Source organism: Onychostruthus taczanowskii, unplaced genomic scaffold (assembly GCF_017590055.1).
Source record: "Onychostruthus taczanowskii isolate IOZ18803 unplaced genomic scaffold, ASM1759005v1 scaffold9, whole genome shotgun sequence".
In the NCBI taxonomy this organism is placed as follows: Eukaryota; Metazoa; Chordata; class Aves; order Passeriformes; family Passeridae; genus Onychostruthus; species Onychostruthus taczanowskii.
In genome coordinates, this window is record NW_024506993.1 from 14,226,928 (window position 1) to 14,246,990 (window position 20,063).

General features: G+C 58.4%; 2 protein-coding genes across 2 annotated transcripts; one reads left to right on the forward strand and one right to left on the reverse strand.

The window, feature by feature from the left end:
* The first annotated feature begins 123 nt into the window (after positions 1 to 123).
* GNAI2 (G protein subunit alpha i2) lies at positions 124 to 15,205 on the forward strand. Its single transcript, XM_041425806.1, has 9 exons — positions 124 to 238; positions 8,771 to 8,813; positions 8,988 to 9,129; positions 9,329 to 9,489; positions 11,950 to 12,078; positions 13,217 to 13,346; positions 13,574 to 13,727; positions 14,008 to 14,214; positions 14,327 to 15,205. Exons 1-8 carry the CDS (start codon positions 172 to 174, stop codon positions 14,196 to 14,198), a joined length of 1,017 nt encoding a protein of 338 aa, XP_041281740.1. The 5' UTR covers positions 124 to 171; the 3' UTR covers positions 14,199 to 14,214; positions 14,327 to 15,205.
* A 1,076-nt stretch (positions 15,206 to 16,281) lies between these two features.
* Positions 16,282 to 19,822, reverse strand: GNAT1 (G protein subunit alpha transducin 1). The gene is made up of 8 exons (XM_041425803.1): positions 19,440 to 19,822; positions 17,973 to 18,015; positions 17,642 to 17,783; positions 17,412 to 17,569; positions 17,201 to 17,329; positions 16,990 to 17,119; positions 16,751 to 16,904; positions 16,282 to 16,530 (listed from the first exon to the last, which is right to left on the reverse strand). Exons 1-8 carry the CDS (start codon positions 19,543 to 19,545, stop codon positions 16,340 to 16,342), a joined length of 1,053 nt encoding a protein of 350 aa, XP_041281737.1. The 5' UTR covers positions 19,546 to 19,822; the 3' UTR covers positions 16,282 to 16,339.
* Positions 19,823 to 20,063: the final 241 nt, after the last annotated feature.

Sequence of the window (20,063 nt, forward strand, 5' to 3'; positions counted from 1 at the left end):
GGGCTGCACGCACTGCTCTGCACCCAAAGGACCCCAAAACGCAACACCCAGACTCCATCTCCCTCCGTGTCCCACGCTCACGCCTATCCCGGACACACCGTGTCCCACCCTCACGCCTATCCCGGCTGCACCGTGAGCGCCGAGGACAAGGCGGCCGCCGAGCGCTCTCGCATGATCGACAAGAACCTGCGGGAGGACGGCGAGAAGGCGGCGCGGGAGGTGAAACTGCTGCTGCTGGGTAAGACCCCCCGGGCCCCACCCCCGGGCCCCCCATCTTGGCTTCTTCGCCCGGCTCGGCCCGGCCCTGCCGGAACCGGGCGGCCTCGCCGCCTCCGCCCCCCGCTGCCCCGGGGCCATCCTGGGTACCAGCGCCGGGAGTGCCCCGCCCCGGCCCGGGGATCCCCTGCCAGTGGGATGCTGGCCCCAGCCCAGGCTTCGGGTTCTCCCCACGGTGAGCTGTGGCTCCATCTCGGGCCGCGGGGATGTCCCCGGGAACGGGGCCTGCCCCGCCCCGGGCTTCCGGGTTCCCCCCCACGGATGGAGCAGCAGGCCGCAGGATCTCCCCCAGGAGTCGGGTGTTGGTCCCGTCCCAGGGATCCCCCCAGGAGTCGGGTGTTGGTCCCTTCCCAGGGATCCCCCCAGGAATGGGCTGTTGATCCCATCCCAGGTCCCAGGGATGTCCCCCAGGAATGGGCTGTTGATCCCATCCCAGGTCTCAGGGATCCCCCCCAGGAGTCGGGTGTTGATCCCATCCCAGGCATCCCCCCCAGGAGTGAGATGTTGATCCAATCTGAGATCCTAGGGATTCCCTCCAGGAGGGGGTTATTGATCTTATCCCAGTTCCCACGGATCCCCCCACTCCCCAAGCATGGGATGTTGGCCCCATCCCAGCTCCCAGTGTCTCCCCGCAGGATTGGGATGCTGATCCCATCCGATTCCCCCCAGGAGGGGGGTGTTGACCCCATCCCAGCTCCCAGGGTTTTCCCACAGGAATGGAGCCCTGTACCCACAGCAAACTCTGGAGATCCCTTCCACATTGGGGTTCTTTCCCCACATCTCTGTGAGCAGGATGGCAGCCCGGTTTCAGGCTTTGAGGGTTCCCCCTGGCATTGGGATGCTGGCCCTACAGCAAGCCTTAAATGCCTCTCAGAGAGGCTGCCACCCCACCCTGGGCTGTGGGGATCCCCCCAGAACTAGCTGCCACCCCACTGTGGTACTGTCCCCCCAACCGGTCAGTGTCCAGTCTGGGCATATCCCTTTGGGACAAAGGTGGGGGCATCCCCACTCTCCTGTTGGATGTCCCCACTCCAGCAAAGGTCGTGCAAGCTCGGGCACCCTGTCTCACCTGCCCAGGATCCCTGCACTCCTCCATGGGCTGCTCTTCCCTGGCCTCTGGCTGTGGTGCAGGTAACGGGGCTGACAGGCACCAGTGCCCCGTGCCTTCCCCACCGGCGCCCTGGGACAGGCCCGAGCGTCTCCATCACCCTGCCCTCTCCGTGGGGGTTCGGGGGGCTTCGCCATTGCACAGCCCAGGGGCTCTCTGCCTCACGGACACTCGATTTTGGTACTGATAACTGATAACGGGCTGCTTGCGCTCTTCAAAGCACCCTGGTGATGCTCCCATGGGCGTTCACAGCCCTGCCCTGTGCCTGCGGGCAAGGCAGCACTTCGTTATTTTAATTCATTATTTCTCTTAATGACTCCCAGTTGGGCTTTTTATTCCCTTTGTGAAATTCCCAGGGAGGGCCTCCCTCCAGGTGCGAGCTGGGAGCGGGCGAGGCTCCCGTGGGGCAGCGGGACAGAGGGAACCCTGACAGAAAATGTCTTTGGACTCATCTGCTGTCTGCAGAGGAAGCTGCCAGCAGCAGGAAGTCACGCTGAAATCCGGCAGGCCTTTATTTGCTCAACCCCTGCCTGCTGCCTTGAGAAATACGTAATTAACGCCTTAAAATGCTCCTTTATCAGAGCGTGTCTCTTTTTTGTTTTATTTGATTTTGATTCTTTTTGCCTTGGCACAAGCAGTGCTGGCAGCAAAAGCCATCCTGGGGATATTGGGAGGGGGTCTGTGCTGTCTGCGGGGCTCGATGCTTGGGCACACTCGCTTCCCCATTTTTTTTTCTGTGGAAGGGAGTGGAACCCCGTGGGATATGTGGGATAGTGGAGGAGCGCGTGGTGGCTCTTTGCTGTGAGCTGCTCTCGAGCTGGCTTTGCTGCCAGGTCAGCTCCTCTCAGCCCAGTGCTGGTGGGAAGCAATGGGGAGGTAGCTGGCCAGGGGCTTTGGCACTTCCAGCCTCGGGAGGCTCCTGGGGCTGTCCAGGCAGTGTCACCCTGGTGCTGTGAGCTCTGGGTGCCCCGGTAGGGAGGGCCCATCCTGTTGGTGGTGAGCATCACCGAGGAGCAGCTGGGGGCTCGCTGCGTGATGAGGATTATGCTGTAGGCTGGCTAGCTGACATCCCTTTCCTGGGTCTTGCTCTGTCCTGAAGTGGGGGCAGGAGGAAGAAGAGGATGTCCGCACTCCCTTCTGCTGTGGCTGGTGTTTACGAGCAACATTTCTGATCTCAGCTGCTTTCTAAAGCCAAAAATAGAGCAAAATGGCTCTTTTTGTACATTTTAAAAAACAGTTTTTTCTTCCCCTTGCAGCTGTTCAGGTGTCAATAGCACTAGAGCCTTAGGTCAGCACTGCCCATTTCCGAGCTGAGCCTTGGCCGGAAAATCCTCCCAAGCCGGCAGGGATCGGCTGGACATGTGTAGCCAGCACTGTCCCCCTGGGGGCTGCTGCTTGTGACATGTCCCCTCTGTGAGGTGGGACTGCAGTGCTGGGGGGATGCTCCCACCTCCCTGCAGATCACCCTTATTTTTTTCCCCATGGTCAGGGGAAGCTTTGAGGAGACCTGAGGCGTCATGTGATTTTTGGTGAGCTCATCACTCAGCAAGGCAGAGCTCCAGGGTTCTCCATGGGGGCTGCAGCCCTCCTGCCTCCTCCAGAAAAAGGGAGGGAAAAACTAAAGAGAAAAACAGTTTCACCCTTTGTGCTGTATCAACCTGCGGCATGAAGAGGAAATGTCTCTTCCAAGCGTGGCACGTTTTTTGGTGTCAACTCATGGTATCCCGCAGCCGAGCTTTGGAGCTGGGGCGCTGCAGCCAGACAGGGCACAGTGTGAGTGAAAGGCACCAGTCGCGGTGTGTGGTGATGGTGTCAGGAGTGTAGGAGCAGAGAAGGCTTGGGGCTGACTGCTGCAGGTGCCTCAGATCCGTGCTGTGCTCTGTATGTGGCCATGAGCCACCTGCTGCCTTTCCTGGGCCATGGTGGGTGAGCTGGAGAGGAATGGACACGCTGTCAGTGCAGTGGGGACAGCCAGGATCCCCCAGTGGCGCACGGCTCCGCAGGTGTGGGCACAGCACTGCTCCTGCTCTGGCACCTGTCCGTGCCTTCAGGTTTCCCTCTGCTGTTTGCTCTGGCAAAGCGAGTGTGTGCCAGACAGTGTGAAGCTCCAGTCTCTGAGGGGGGGAAGACCCAGATGAAGCAATATCCCCCAGGCAAAGCAATTCCCCCCAAACAAAGAATGTGTCCCTTCCTGTTACTGGAAACCAGCAGTCCCCCACGGTTTTGGTGCCTTCACTGACATCTAAAAGCACCTGGAGCATCAGCCCCATACTTCCTACATCTCCTGGTGCCACTATCAGCTCCTCACCATTGCTAGCACACAAAGTCCTGCAGTCAGTGGCTGTTTCTGCTGGGCAGCAGTGTTCTGGCCAACCCTCCTCCTTGCCTGTGGGAGCTGGGATGCTCCAGGGGAATTCAGGGTTGGCAGCAGGCAAGTGATTGCTGTGCTCAAAGCCCCTTGCTGTGCTCCAAGCCCTCTTGTCTTTGGAGGATTAGGAAAGTGAAGGATTTCTCAGCTGTGTCAGAGGTGGAGAAGGCGCTGGTGGGTTGGTTGATGATGTTAATCCCCAGGGGTTTGCTCTAGGTGCAGACCCTGGGCTGAGGACAGTGCCCTTGCTGGTGTGGTGGCACCAGGGTACATCGTGTAGGAACTGCCTGTACCAGATCCTGCCTGGGACAGACAGTGGCTGGGCAGGGCTCGGAAGCAGCTTTTTTTTTTTTTTTTTTTGGCTTGCATAAAAATAGAGGAAGGGAGGGACCAGCTGTGACTTTCAGACGTTGTGTGGCTCCAGAATTGCCCTGGGTTCTGTGTAAGCCTCCTTGCAGCCTCCTTTGCTGTGCTTGGTCCTGTCTTGGGGTTGTTTTTGTCCCCACTCCTTCTTCAGTCCTGGCTGTTGGAGGGGTTGGGCCCTCCCTTCAGTGGGGACACTGGGGGTCCCAGTGCTGTTTTTTGTGATGGGCTAGGAGGTGTCACAGTGAGGGGGACCAGGGAAGAACTCAGTGCAGTTAGATCCAGAGGGATCTGACGTCCAACCCCCTGGAGCTGGTGTTTGGGCTTGGAATAGGTTGGGATGGGTCTCTACAATGCCCCCACTGGTGATGTCCTGGGGGCTGGCAGCTGCCCTCTGCTCCAAGACGAACACTTAAACTTTGCCCAGGGGGAACCAGCAGGCTTATATGTATATGTTTAACATACATTTTTACAGATGTACATTAGGAATGCATTTTATATTTTAACTTCTTTTAATATTTTAACATCTTTTTTTTTTTGTAGAGCAGCATATACATTGATTTATATGTATCAAAAAGCACATATAAATATATATATATACATATATATATATATATATAATATATATATATTTTTATTTTTTTTTTTCCACCTGTGTATATGTGTAGCTTTAGGGTGTCCCCTGGTGTGAGCCTACCAGGGCTGGGTCACGGTGTCCCCAGGCGCTGTTCTGCAGCCAGGGCTGGCCTGGCCTTTCCGCAGCCAGCGGGTTTCCTGCTGCAGGCCGGAGCGCGGGTTTCCGGCCCGGAGACCGGCTGAATCACCGGAGCTGGGGGAGCTGAGTAATTCTGCATCCCGCTGCTGGAAAACCCAGCCGGGGGGATTCGGGTGCCGGCAGCATCCCGGCTGTGCCAAGGGTGAGGCCCCATCCTGTCAGGGCAGGATGGACAGGATAATGGCACCCAGGCCTGGGGCACATGGTAGCAGTGGTGCGAGGGGACAGGGACCACTCTGGCCATGGCAGAAGCAGAAACAGAGCAGCAAAGTTTCAGGATTCCTGGAAAAAACCCAGCACAAGGATAGTTTTGTCCAGCTTGTGGACACCAGCAGTCCTTGTTGGCACGGGGGTGCGTTTTCCGTGCTCCCCCTGGGAAACCATCCCTAGCCCACCTCCTCCCTGTGTGCCCTGAGCATCCTTTGTGCTGCCAATTTATTTCTATTTTATTTATTTTTGTGTTGTGGTTGGTTTTTTTTTGCATCTCCATCAGCTGCCTTGGACAGGGGTTCTGCACCCCCCAATTTTTTGAGGTCCTGCCTGAGGACGTGGCATTCCACCAGCCAACGATGCACGGCTCCTTCTGGGAAGCAGCCAGCCCTGTGCTGGAATGGGATGGCCCTTGGGAAAAACGCCCTGTGTCACTGTGGGGTTTTAAAAAAATGTGATTATTTTTACAGCAATTTTCCATCTATTTTGGGTAGGAAGGAAAATGTCGAGGGGAATCTCTTTTTGTTATTAGAGTCTTTGGGGTAAGTCTGCTTTTAACACACCCCTTAGTCCGTCCCATTTGGTGGTGGGGACCCCACAGGTGCCAAGGGGAGTGGGCTTTGCAGCCGTCTATCTGTCCTGCAGGGAAGGGGATTGGTGGGTTTGTCCAGAGCTAAAACCCATCTGTAAATCCATGCTCAAAGAATAGCTGCTGTTTGCCAGGTTGGGAAAGCTTGCCGGGACAGCAGCAGGGAATGGGCCTCTGGGTGCTGGGAATGGAGATGGCTCTGGACCTGCTGGCGGATTGAATTCCAGCTTTTCCCCCATAATGAGAATTTTCCAGCTATGCATTGCTTCCATCTATGCCTGAATATTTGAAAGGATGGTGCTGTGCAGAAAAATGGAAAATCCCCTGTCAGTGATGCGGGGTGAGGTGAATCCTGAAACCTGTGGCCAGCTCCTAAAATACAGGGATTACGTAGGTGCTGCCCAGAACTATGTGCATAGATTGCACTAAATATCTGCTGCCCAGAAAGCGTCATAAATCATGGGCTGTAAAATATATATGTTGGCTCAATAAAGTTTTTGCCAGTGGATTAGCAGGGAGTTCTGGAGCCAGGCAGCTGCTTGCTTATTTTAAATTTTTGAAGATTATTTTTAACAAAGAAAGGAGGAAATGAGCCCAGGAGAGAGCTCTCGTCCTGTTTTTGCCAGGCGCTGCCCTGGGAACAAGCACTGCCTGCAGAGAGGCAGGGCTGGAGGAAGCACAGCCGTGGGGTCGGGCCGTGGTAGTGGGGGGTCTCCACCCCCACCTCGTCCCTGATATGCCGGCACAGGAGTCCAGAGCTCCTCTGACACTGCCTCGTCCTGCCTGGGCTGGGCTGGAGGGTGGAAACTGGCAGTTGGCATCCAGCCCAGGAATTGTTTTGGGGCTGAATGGGCGGCAGCTGGGGTTTTCCGGGGATTGGAAATCCTTCCCCTCCGCTGCGCTCATTGAGGGGGGCTGGGGAGGGTCCCGTGTGTGGGGAGGGGGGCTGTTAATTCACATCCACATTCCTGCTCACTGCAAGTGTGCAGTCTCTTGTGCTGGGCAAGCGTCTGATGGGAGGCAGCGGTGCCGGCTTGGGACATGGCTGCCTTCCTCAGGGGGCTGGAAAGGAGCCGGGAGATATGGAGGAAGTTTGCAAGGAAATAGCCAGCCTCGGTGACGGTCACCCTGTGACTGACTGTCACCCAGCCGGGAGAAAGCAGGAGGCCCCGGCAGGGTTGTTCCCTCCTGGCAGGGAGAAAATGTCAGGCAGGGTCAGAGAGAGGAGGAGCTGGGGATGGCTGTCTGGCACCTCACCTCAGAGATGCTGATAAGCCAGGTTCTTGCTTGCCACGTGCCTCAGTTTCCCTGTCCAGGCACCCGCTGAGAAAGGATTGGGTGAATGCCACTGGCCACCGGACCCAGCGGTAGGGGATGGTGTTAGAAACTAGAGGTATTTAATGGAAAAAATGAAGGGCTACACCAAGTCCTTCCCCCCTGCTCCCAGCTCCAGGCAGGAGTTGCCAGCACTGACCACGAGCACTGGCCGGGCTGTGCCGGGTGCCGCGTCAGCATCCTGGGGGAGGATGGGTCAGCAGTGCAGAGAGCCCCTGCTGTCCTGAGCAGTGACCTCTGAGCTGAGCACAGCCCCTCCCTTGGCACATACAGCATGGGAACCATGGAGCAAGGTGCTCCATAAATACAGGGTCTCTATAGCCTCAGTATGGCCCCAGCATCAGGGCGCTCCGTGCCCTGAGCGCTGCCCACCCTGATGTCCCTGGGGTGCATGCCCATCACCTGGAGGTGTTCAGGCCAGTGACAAGCGTAGAAGGAGTTTGTTCCCTGCCACCGTGTCTCAGCTGGCATGATGGGCCCTGTTTTTCCCAGTTAATTTTAGCATAATCTGCTTCTTTTTTTCTAATTTTTTTTAACCTCCTCTGTAATCTCTGCCCTCTCTGCAGCCATGCTGGCACCATCCTGCTTGGGGCCCCCTGTAAGGGCAGCTCCATGGCCAAGGGCAGCACTGGGGGGACCTGCAAAAAGGGCTGTGAGAGGACACCGGGATGGACTTTGCTTGGGAGATCCTCTGGGATTTGCACCTGGAGGCAGGGACCACACTTGTCCCCAGCCAAAGGGGCCTCATCCTGCTGGGGGTCCTGGGGCAAGACGAGGCAGGCACTCATCCATCTCGTGATGCTCCCTGCACAGAGAGGGGACAAGGGACATGCCTCTTTCTTTCAGCTTCCCCTTTTGGCTTCCCCTTTCTTGCAGCCAGGGTGACTTTGCTTCTTCCCTGCTCTCAGCCTGTGGAGGGAGGGCTGGGCCGAGCTGCACATCGCCTGCGTGGGGTGACGTCCCTAGGGGGGACAGGGTGGGGGAAGGAAACCTTAGGCACCCTGGCTGTCTTGCTGAACTCACGGAACCCTGCTTTTGGATGAAGAAAAAACAAACGACCCCCAAAGCCATCGGCTTTCCCTGCTGGCAGCCGCCTCTGCAGCGGGCTGGGGCACAGGACCCGGCAGGCTGGGAAGTGCTTGCTATTTAAGAACCGGCCCGGGGGCGGCTGAGCCCGCTGGGATCGCTTGAGCTGGCTGGTGGAGGTGGCAACTTGTTCCCGAGTTCCCTGCCTGTACCTTGTGGCACAAGCATCCCTGCATCCTGGCTGCTGCTGCCTCCAGCTGTGGATATGTACTGGGGCTGGTGCTCCATTGTTCCTCAGCACAGAGGGGATATGGGATGTGGGATCTCAGGTTCTGCCTGGAGATGGGATGGCAGGTGATAGAGCTTGGCCCCCTTGTCACAGGGAGTCCCCAGGTTCAGCAAAAAACACAATTGCCCGTCAGCTGTGACATGCTAGGATTGTGGGGAAAATGTTAGTGTGTTGATGCCATTTTCCTGGCCCAGAGCAGGTGTCATTTCTTCCCCTGGGACCTATTGTGAGGGCCCCCCAGGCTCTCCTTTTGTTCCCTCTTTCTTGGTCCTGATGTTTCCAGTGCACATCCAATCATCTGCTCTGGTTAATGCTGCTTCTCCAATGGCTGAAGCACCTGCTGCATTCCCTCCCTGGGCTGGGCGGGTGTCCCAGTAGGGGAAGGGTTCCTGGCTTTGCACAGGACCTCATCCCTTCTCATTTCTCCACAGGTGCTGGCGAATCTGGGAAGAGCACCATCGTCAAACAGATGAAGTGAGTGGTCCCTGCCCTGTCACTGTGGCTGACATTGCTCAGGCCTTGGTCACAAGCTCCAAAACCAGTGGCTGACAGGGAAAGCTCCCCATCGGTGTTGCCACAGAGCATGGGTGGGGAGCAGCATCCTGGAGTACCCCACAGAGGGCTGACTATGTCTCTTCCCTGTCCCAGGATCATCCATGAGGATGGCTATTCAGAGGAGGAGTGCCGGCAGTACAAAGCTGTGGTCTACAGCAACACCATCCAGTCCATTATGGCTATCATCAAGGCGATGGGGAACCTGCAGATTGACTTTGGAGACTCCTCCAGAGCGGTGGGTACCCTCCTTCTCCCACTGTGCCTGGCAGGGATGGGGGTTCTTGGTGGCTACAACAGATGTGCCCAAAACTGGATTAGGATTAAGGGTGGCTCAGCCCAAGCCCTGCTGTTGTCTGGTGGGCCCCCATCAGGTCCTTTGAGTGAGAGAGCTTCAGTAGGTCTGTGCCAATTCTCAAGCTGTTTTATCCCTGCAGGATGATGCTCGGCAGCTGTTTGCCCTCTCCTCCACTGCTGAGGAGCAGGGCATCATGCCTGAGGACCTGGCCAACGTCATCCGCAGACTGTGGGCGGACAACGGGGTCCAGGCTTGTTTCAACCGCTCCCGAGAGTACCAGCTGAACGACTCTGCTGCCTAGTGAGTGCCCCCTCCTCTGCCCCAGCTCAGCTGAGCCCTGTGAGCCACAGTGCTTCTATCAAGCAGCAGAAAATCCCCCCAGGGGCTGCTGATCACCGTCAGCAGGCTTAGGAGCTGGTGCTGCCACTTCCCACATGGTGCTGGGGCTGAGCCGGAGCGGAACTGGGAAGGCGGATGTTTCGAAAGCTGTTTCCTTCTCTGGCAGGGTGTACCCTGGGAGGGGGGGCACTGGGGCATCCCCCTCCTGCCACTGCTCTGTCCCCGCTGCCCTTCCCCAGGAGATGCTCTCCACTGGCTGCGCACTCCTGAGCACAGCCCATGCTCATCACCCTTCATGGGCCGTCAGGGCAGGAAAAATTCCCAAGGAAAGCCCTGGGGACACTTAGGTCTGAAGAGGATGAGTAGGATGCTCAAGAGGCTTCTCTTTTTTTTTTAACTGTTTTTGAACAGAAGGACTTGGCATTGCACTTGTGCATTACCCTATAAATTGGTGTTTAGGTAGATTGCTGCAGCTGTTTGGGTGTATTCTTGAAGAGATTAATAAAAAAAGTTAATCTGCCTAATGTACCATTGCTGGAGAGAGCAACACAGCTGAGTCTGTGTTCAGCTTGCACAGTGCCCTCCTACCCTCTCCACCCATACCCCTTATGGTAAAGCAGTGTGGGGGGAGCTCATGGTGTGCCAGGAACACCCCACCAAAGCCTGGCCTCACCTGGGATTCTGCACACTTGGGACTCACTGCCATCCCAGGGCAAGTGGTTTCCCCAGCTGTCCCCTCATGCATGGCAGCGTCAGGTCCCTCTTTTGCACTGAGGTCACTGTGGGGAAGAGACTGCAGGAACACTCCTGGCAAGCACCAAACCTGGAGAAGCTCCTGTCAGCTCTTTCCCCCAGCACCCGCAGCTTTCACTTCCTCCTGCCGAGCACACACCCACCTTCCCCAGCCCCTGTCTGCTCAGCCCCATCACTCCCCAGCCAGCACCGGCATTTCCCTGGCAGTGGTGCTGGTTTGGAAGCACAGAACACCCAGCAGGTGCCAGGGAGCTCGCACACACACTTGGAGCAGGTGTATCTGCACAGTGTCTGCCAAGTGCCTGTCGCTGTCAGTGCCATTATGGAGCGTTTAGCACATGGTGGGAGTTGGACAACCATTAATTAGGAGCACCTTCAAGCTGTTGCTCCAGCCTTTTTCCAGCCCTGTGGAGATGCCTGCGCAGTGGCCAATCCCTTGCCCATCTCACAGGGACGATGTGCCCACAGTGCTACTGGAACAGGACATTGTGGGAATGAGGAGCCCCAGGCCGTGCCCAGCACACGTGCCCCAGCCTTCTGCCTGCAGCACAGCAGCTCCCATCCTGTTCCTCCTCTGCCTCTTGGGGTGCCAGGAGTTCGGGGTGCCAGGGTGGTGCTCACCAGCACCCTGGGGCTTGAGGCAATGTCCAAGAGCCTGTGGTGCTGCGCAGGGCCCTGCTGTGGCGTTTCCTGTTTTTCGTAGCCAGAGGCCATGTGTGTTTCCGGCTGTTTTTGAGCTGCTCTGCAGCAGTAACGTGCAGGTCCCCCACCCTCACACCCACAGCAGGCTCCTGGGGCACCTCCAGCTCTGGCCTTGCCCTGACACGCTGCAGGGTTTCCCAGGAGCTGGCGAGTGGCCGTGCTGCAGTCGGAGCCAAGGATCCCTATGGCCTCGCGGGCTGTAATCTGGCTTTCACCAGATTACAGGGCTACAAATGCCTTAATTAAGACAAGCCTAATTTGCTTAAAGGAGCCCGTTTGTAGTAACCCAATTAAAGCAATGTGAGCTGGAGAAATCAAAACCTGCCTTGATCCCCCTGGCAGCCCTCATCAGTCCTGGTGGGTGTTGCCCACTGGGGACCCGGCCACCACCTCTGCCGGGACCCTGCGGGCAGCAGGGCAGGCGATGCTCCCCGGGGGGCTGGGGACGCCTGCAGCCCCCCCGGCGCTGCTCCCTGTCTCCCTGGCCTCCCGCCTCCTGCTTCCTCCCAGGACGCCGTCCCTTTGTGTTTTTGACTATAAATGGCATGGCGCCATCAATTGTTTCCGCCGGCACTGCGGCTGGTTGCCATAGCACTGAATATTTGCCTTTTGCCATTTCCCCCCTGTGCAAACGGCCAGGGAAATGGGGTGAGCCCCTCAGCCCCCCCTGCATCCTCTGCTGGGTTCCCAGTGCCAGCACACTGCCCCCGGTCCCTCGGTCCTGTGTGTCTCATGTCACCTTGGCCACTGGTGTCCTGCCTGCCTGTGTCTGGCAGGGACACGGGGTTACCCCAGGATGCACATGGAGCCTCTGCTGTGTGTCCCAGCTTGGCACTGCCCACCCTAACTGAGCAATGCTGCGAGATGGACAGGAGACTCTGGGCCAATGTGGGGATGTCCCATGGGGTCTGGGTGGGTTCTGCCCCATGTTCCAGCTCCCACAACACCTTTCCTCTTTGTCCCCAGCTACCTGAACGACCTGGAGAGGATAGCCCGTGCCGACTACATCCCCACCCAGCAGGACGTGCTGCGCACCAGGGTGAAGACCACGGGCATCGTGGAGACTCACTTCACCTTTAAGGACCTGCACTTCAAGTATGTCTGACCTCTTTTCCTTTTGCCTTTTTGGAAGCAAAAAAATCCCTTCCTCCCCATGCTGGGATGGACCATGGGTGCACACTGCGTGCACTCAGTTCTCCCCACCTCCTGGTTTGCTCATGGCGGGAACTGCTGCCTCAGAGAGCGGAAACCGCTGAAATAGCTGGAACAACCTCAAAAACACTTCACAGAACTCAGCCTGGGGGCGGATCCAGGCTCTGCCGAGGAGGGGAGGGGGAAGGCGTCCCTCCTCCCGCTGCTGTGACGCTGCTTCCGCTGCAGGAAGGGCACTGGGCAGGAGCTGGGGTCTCGGGGTCAGGCAGTGGCAGTGCTGCCTGCTGGCATCCCATGGTTGCTTTCCACTGAAAACCCACGGGAAATAATAAGGGCTCCAGTTTCGGAGGCAAAAAGCTGCCATTGTGCACATCCCCGGGGGATTTAGTCCCATGGCAACAGAGCTGATGTCAGAAAGATCTGCTGGGGTTCTCTCTGAATGCAGGGGGCTTGCAGGTGCCCCATGCCACCCTGGTAGAATGGATGCACTTGGTTGTGCATTGCCAGGGCAGCACTTTGAGGGTGGCAGTGGGGGTGGTCTGGGGGAATGCAGTGTGTCCCATGGGGAAGCCTTCCTGCCAGCCAAAAAGTTGGGAATGGGCATGGCAGTGGATGTGGAATGCTACTGCCGGGCTCTCCTCCATGGAGACAGGGCTTCCTCTGCTGCCCGTGGAAGGAGAGGCACATGGTGCATCAGGATCATCCCTGAGCCCTGCTGCTGCCACAATCCTGCTGAGCCCACAGTGACTTGGCTCCCCTTGGTCCAAGGCAAAGCCCTGCTTGTGCCTGCTCTGGAGCAGGTCTCTGGGGAGCATGACACTGACACCCCCTGGGAAAGGTGGCCTGATCCTGCCTCAGCTCTTGTCAGGGATTTGCTTTGGCTAGGAAATGACCCTGGACACTGTCCTGGCAGTGTGACCCGGGGCAGATCCTCAGTACTGGCAAAATCCCTGGGGCAGAGGCACTGTACTCTGCCTGCACCTGCTCCTGCTCCAGGCAGCTGGGAACACTGAGACAGGGCATAGGGTGAGGGTGGTGGGGCTGACAGCTGCCATCCATCCCGTGTCACCCCGTGCTGCAGGATGTTCGATGTGGGTGGCCAGCGCTCGGAACGGAAGAAGTGGATCCACTGCTTCGAGGGGGTGACAGCCATCATTTTCTGTGTGGCCCTGAGTGCCTATGACCTTGTGCTGGCTGAAGATGAGGAGATGGTGAGTCACGGGTATGGAGCCAGTGCCATGAGCTGTCCCCTCCGTGGGGGGCTGGGGGAGCAGCCCCTCCTCTGGTGGCCACCAGTGCCCTGGCCAGTGTGGCCCAAGCTTTGCAGGGCCATTGGCATCCCCTGCCCAGGAGCATGGGGGGTGGCACTTTGGGGAGCAGTGGGGTGGGTGCTGCCTGGGGGTCTCTGCCTGGCTCATGTTGCTGTCATCCCTGCCAGAACCGGATGCATGAGAGCATGAAGCTGTTTGACAGCATCTGCAATAACAAGTGGTTCACAGACACGTCCATCATCCTCTTCCTCAACAAGAAGGACCTCTTTGAGGAGAAGATCGTGCACAGCTCCCTCACCATCTGCTTCCCCGAGTACACAGGTACCACTGGGACCCTCTGTGCCCCCTTCCTTTCTGGCAGGAGCAGTGGGTTGGGGTAGCAAGTGGGGTGTGATTGGTGTTTGGGTTGCCCCAGGAGATGGGAGATGTGGAGGGACCCAACACAAGGGGCAGCTGTCCTAAAGGGGTGTTATCTGAGGCTCATTGTGCCTCTGGAGCCTCAGTTTGGCAGCAGGACAGTGGCTGTGGAGGGCCAAGCCAAGCCAAACCCTTTGGTGGCTGTGGGCAACTATGGGGCAGCCCAGTGTCTCTTCTTCCCCAGGGGCCAACAAGTATGACGAGGCAGCCAGCTACATCCAGAGCAAGTTCGAGGACCTGAACAAGCGAAAGGACACCAAGGAGATCTACACCCACTTCACCTGTGCCACGGACACCAAGAACGTGCAGTTTGTCTTCGATGCCGTCACCGACGTCATCATCAAAAACAACCTGAAGGACTGTGGCCTCTTCTGAGGGCAGCGCTGCCCAGGTGGGTGGGGGTCTCACTAGTGGCTCCTCAAATGGGGTGGTCACGGACCATCCTTCAGCTGCAGGCTGCCCTGTCCCCAGACCCTCCCCTGCTCACGACCTCTCTCTCCTAGGAGCTGCAAAGGAAGGACCACACCATCTCCCACTCCTGCTTCTCTTCAGATTCATTCCTCCGCCCACCACGTAAAGAGACTTTTTGAGTGTCAGCATGGTGGCAGGGGCCATGTACCCCCTGCTGGCTGTGTTTGCCCCCCACCATTGTCCTCCTCCTCGCCGGCGTTGCCCTTCCAGGGAAGACAAGGTTTTAATCTTGGTTTGTACCCCCTCAACCGTTCCAGCCCCCATTTCATTCACTCCGAGCCCTGGCGCTCTCACTGTTTACATTGCAAGTGTTGCTGGCACGGGGGGCACAGGGTCCCCTCGGGGATGCCCACTCAGCCACAAACACGACCGATGACATTCCTTTTAGTAAACCAGAAAAGAAAGAAGAAAGAAAAAAAGGAGAAAAAAAAAAAAAAAAAAAAAAAAAAAAAAAAAAAACCAAACCCAAAATCATGCAAAAAAAACCACACCACACCGGTTGGGCACAGGTTACTTTTTAAAGAAACCTTTTTACCAAACTATTTAAAAGCATCAAGTGCTACATGGTGGTGGCATCCTCCGTGGCCAGCCCACCCCCCAACCGTGTGCCTTTGGGGGGGAGGGTCTGCACCCCACCCCGCCTCGCTGCCCCCATCCCATGGGCAGCTCAGGCAGCAGGGTGGGCAGGGGGTGCTGCCCACTGCCTCTATCCCCCCCCTCTTTCTAAGCCTAGTTTTTAGGGCTAGCTGTCGCGTTGGGCGAGGAGAGCCCGCTGTACAGAGCGGCCCCCGCTGTCCCCCAGCCCAGGGGGACCCTTCAGCCGGTGCCTGCGGCCTCGCTTTTCCCACAGGATGTTTTACCGAATTGTTCACATGGTTTGAAATAATAAAATGTAGAAAGGAAAAAAAAAAGAGAGAGAAACATTATATATGCTGAAACGCCCTGTGTGACATGGGAGTGGGCAGGGGCACTTCACATCCGTGGGAGGGCTGGGGTGGTCCCCAGGGGTGGGAGAGGGACTCAAGGTGGGTTGGCATCCCCCTGGGATCAGGAGCGGCCCCTGGTCGTGGGAGGTGAGGGCAATGGTGGGACCCTCGGGGGTGTAGCTGGGATGCTACTGCAGGGCTGAGCCCTACCCCGAGGGGCTGTGGGGTGGAGGGGAACAAACACATGACCATCCCCTGGCTCTGCAGCGGTGACATGGTGGCACCAAGGGAGCCGAGTATCACACAGTCCCTGGGGACACGCAGTACCCAGGAACACCCAAAGATCTGTATCCCAGAGGGAGATTTAGCATCCCTTGCACCCAGCAGCCCACAGGAACCCCCGGCACCAGGGAGCACCCATGGACACCCCACACCCAAAGGACCCCCAGCTCTGAGGGGTTTTTGGAGACTCCCAGCACCCCCAGCTCCAGGGGGACACTCAGCAGCACCCAAGGGACCACCCCAGCACCGAGAGCTTCAGAGGACACCTGGACCCCCCAGCACCCAAGGGAACCCCTAACACCCCTCATTTCCAAGGGGTACTAGGGACTCCCAGCACCAAGGGGCACCCAAAACCCCCCAGTCTCCCCAGTGCCAAGGGTCATCTGGGAACCCCAGCACCTGTCTGCTCTAAAGGGAATCCAGAGACACCCCAGGATCCCTCAAATACACCCAGGGACACCCAGGACCCCAAACACCCCTCTGCTCCAAGGGGTACTCAAGGACCCTCAGCACCCAAGGGAACCCCCATACCCCACAGCTCTGAGGGTTAGCCAGGGACCTGCAGCACCCTGCAGTATCCAGCACTCTGTAGTATCCAGGGTCATCCAGGTACCCCTAGGACCCAGCAGAACTGGGGGCCCCACAGTGGGAGAATTGGTGGGGAGGGGGAGTGAGATTGTGACCTGCACCCCCCCTCCTCCTCCCCGCTTCACCAGGGGTGGCTTTGGAGCTGAGCAGGTCAAATCCCAGCGTCTGGGGCAAGTGGAGATGGTTGTGGAGGTGGAATGGGGTCAGCAGTGGGGCTGGTCCCGAGGGGAGGGGGTGCTCGGCTGGGGCTCAGAACAGCCCGCAGTCCTTGAGGTTCTCCTTGATGATGATGTCAGTGACGGCGTCAAAGACGAACTTGACGTTCTCGGTATCGGTGGCGCAGGTCATGTGGGAGTAGATCTCCTTCACATCCCGCCGCATGTTCAGCTCCAGGAACTGCAGCTTGATGTAGTTGCCCGCATCGTCGTAGGTGTTGGGACCTGGTGGTGTGGCAGTGAGCAGGATCCCTTCCTGGGCTGGTGTCCCCCGCCAAAATGCCGGCCCGGGATTAGCCAGTGCTCCCTCGGGTGGGTAAATCTTGCACGCTCCCTCAACAAGGCTCATGCAGCAGCACTTGCATGGGGTGCTGAGGACACCTGGTGGGGGACTCCTGCGGGGGTGGTGGCACCCAACCCTCCAGCACCCCGCTGCCACACTCACCGTCATAGTCGGGGAAGCAGATGCTGAGATGGGCCTTCTTGATCTTCTCCAGGAAAACGTCCTTCTTGTTGAGGAAGAGGACGATGGAGGTGGTGGCAAAGTAGCGGTGGTTGCAGATGCTGTTGAAGAGGTGCAAGCTCTCATGCATGCGGTTCTGCGGAGGGACACAGCCCCGTGGTGACACCCAGGTCATGACCGGGGCAAAGCAGAGAGGGTGTGAGGTGGTGAGCGTTCCTCACCACTTCATCATCCTCCACCAGGACCATGTCGTAGGCACTGAGAGCCGCGATGAAGATGATGCAGGTCACACCCTCAAAGCAGTGGATCCACTTCTTCCTCTCTGAGCGCTGTCCGCCCACATCAAACATCCTGGGCAGGAAAAAGGAGGGTCAGCACCCCCACTCCCTGCCCACCCCCTGGCACCAGCCCTCACTGGGGGCCTGGCCCCACCTGAAGTTGAGGTCTTTGAAGGAGAACTGGGTCTCGATGATGCCGGTTGTCTTGACGCGGGAGCGCAGCACGTCCTGCTCTGTGGGGACGTAGCCGGGGGTCACCAGGCGCTCCAGGTCTGACAGGTAGCTGGCCAGGCACGCGGTGGCATGAGACACGGGTTGGAACCCCCCTGATGCCTCCCCCACCCACACTCCCTGAGCACACATACTAGCCGGCAGAGTCATTGAGCTGGTACTCGGAGGCGCGGTCAAAGCAGGCTTGGATGCCCGAGTCCTTCCAGAGCCGTCCGATGATTTCTGACATCTCCTTAGGCATGGTCCCCTCCTCGATGGTGTCCGAGAGGTGCAGCAGCTTACGGGCATCATCCTGTGAGGGAGAGGGGTTCAGTGGGGCCTGGGGACCGCAGGGAACCCCTGCCCAACATGGAATGCTCCTCACCTGGCGAGCCGTGTCCCCGTACTGGATGTTGAGGGTGGTCATGGCCCGCACGATGGCCAGCATGGACTGGAGCGTGTTGCTGTAAATGACAGCAATGAACTCCAGGCATTCCTCCAGCGAGTAACCGTCCTGGTGGATGATCCTGGCCGGGGAAGATCACAGGCATGGGGCTGAGCTGGGTGCCGTGGAGCTGAGCCACACGGTGGATTCACCCCATGGCAGTGGCCTGGGGCAGAGTCAGGCACAGTGGGATAGGGCACCCTGTGGCTGCCCTGTGGGACAGACACTGTGCGTGGTGGGCACAATCAAGTGACCCCCCCTTGGCACTTACTTCATCTGCTTGACAATGGTGCTCTTCCCCGACTCTCCTGCTCCTAAGGGGACAAAACATGGGTCACGGTGGTGCCCACACCACGGGCACTCCCAGCTGAGCCCCGTGCCGGCTCACTGAGAACCTTGGTGCCTGACGTGGCTGCGGGCACTGTTGGCTGGCTCCATGGCTCAGGGTGTCCAGGGGGATTAACAGCCTGGTGCCAGGGGCATTAAGGTTAGCCTGAGCTGCTGCGTCTAATGGGATCTGAAGCGGCTCAGCCAGGGACACTCTCAGGAACCCAAGGGAGAGGTTGGGGACATGGTGGCATTGCAACCCTGCCACCCACCACCCAATGCCCCAAACTTGTGGCTGTGCAGGCAGATGCCACCTGGGACAGGCTGTGAGGACAGTGATACCACCCATGGCCCCACCACATACACAGCACCCCAATCCTCAGGCACCGCTGGGGGACTGGGAAGGACTGGGAGGGACACATAGCACAAGGGGGCTCCAGGGACACACATGGGGTGGTGGTATGGGCTGCATGGGGGTCCCTAGGAGTTTGGGGCAGGGGTGCTGACAGGCTGGGGTGGTGATATCTAGTGTTGGTGTAGGCTCTTAAGATGGGTTGGTTGGGGTTGGGGAACCTGGGAGTGGGGGGATGTTAGGTGGGCTGGTTGGGTTGAGGGATATATAGAAACCAGGGGATGTTGGGGGTAGATCTTAGGACCTTAGGATCTCAGGATCTTATCTTCATGTTCAGATGGTCTGTTGTGTGGGGTGCCTGGTAAGGGGTGCTGACCAAGTTGGGATGAGCTGGTTTAGGGGGTCCTGGGAATGAAGGACTGTTGGGGTGGCTGGTTGGGTTTAGGGAGCTGAGGGAGAGAGGAAACACCGGGTGGGCTTTTTAGGTTGGCTGATTGGCTTTAGGGGTGCTGTGGGGGTCAGAGGACTGCTAGAGTGGGCTGACTGGGTTTAGGGGTGCTTAGGAGCAGGGGCCTGGGGACTGTTGGATTGATTTGGTTTAGAGTGGGGTCAGGGAAACTTTGGGTGTTTTACTGGGGAGGGGTTGGTTGGTTTTAGAGATTCCTGGGAGTGGAAGGCTGTTGGGGGCACTCCTGGGTTGTGCTGGTTTGGTTTAAAGGTGCTGGAGGCATCGGGGAAACACTGGGTGGGCTCTTGAGAAGGGGAGGTTTGGTTTAGGGCTGCTGGGAATGGGGCTGATGTTGGGGTGGCTGCTTGGTTTTAAGGGTCCTGGGTGAGTCAGGAGAATGTTGAATGAACTGTGAGGGTGGGCTGCTTGGGTTTGGGGGTCCATCTGGGGGCCAGGGGAATGTCGGATTGGCTGGTTGGGTTTGGGGGTAGTTGTGGGGCGTGCTGGTTGGGTTGAGAGGTGCTGGTTGGGTTGAGGGGCACCTTGGGTGGGCTGTTAGGGTGAGATGCAAAAGGATGGGTATGTCCCCCCGGGTGTTGTCTCCCCCTTACCCAGCAGCAGCAGCTTGACGGTCCTGGCATCCTTCTCAGCGTCTTCCTTGAGCTTCTTCTCCAGCTCTCGGGAGTGCTTCTCCTCGGCACTGGCCCCGGCTCCCATGCTCAGCCCCGCAGCCCTGCGGTTCACCAGCCGCTGCTTGGAGGTCAGCACCAAGATGGGCAATGAGCTCCAGCCTCCCGCCGCCTCCAGCGCTCGCTCCCGGTGCCGCCGCCGCCGCCACCGTCCGCCCGCCCGGTGTGCGACAAGGACGGGGCCAAGGTCCCGCGGGGCCGCCTGCCGGGGGGCTGCGCTCAGCACCCGGGGCTTAAGCTGGGCCCCCCCGATAAACCCCCTTCAATCTGCAGCGGGCTGAGCTCAGCAATCCCGCGGCTCCCGGTGTCAGCACTTCTGCCGGGGGGGTGCCCCGGCCCCACCAGCCCCCAGCTTTGCCTCCACCGGGGGCTGGAGCAATGACCCGGCCACCCTGCGGGAAGTGGGACCCCTACCCATCTCCAGCTCTGCTGTGGACCCCAGGGGTTTGGAATTGCGGGGTGGGGATGGTGTGTCCACTGGGATCTGGTCAGAGTGGGAGCAAATGTCCCCACTGTCCCCATCTCACCTGGGCAAACCCCTGCTCT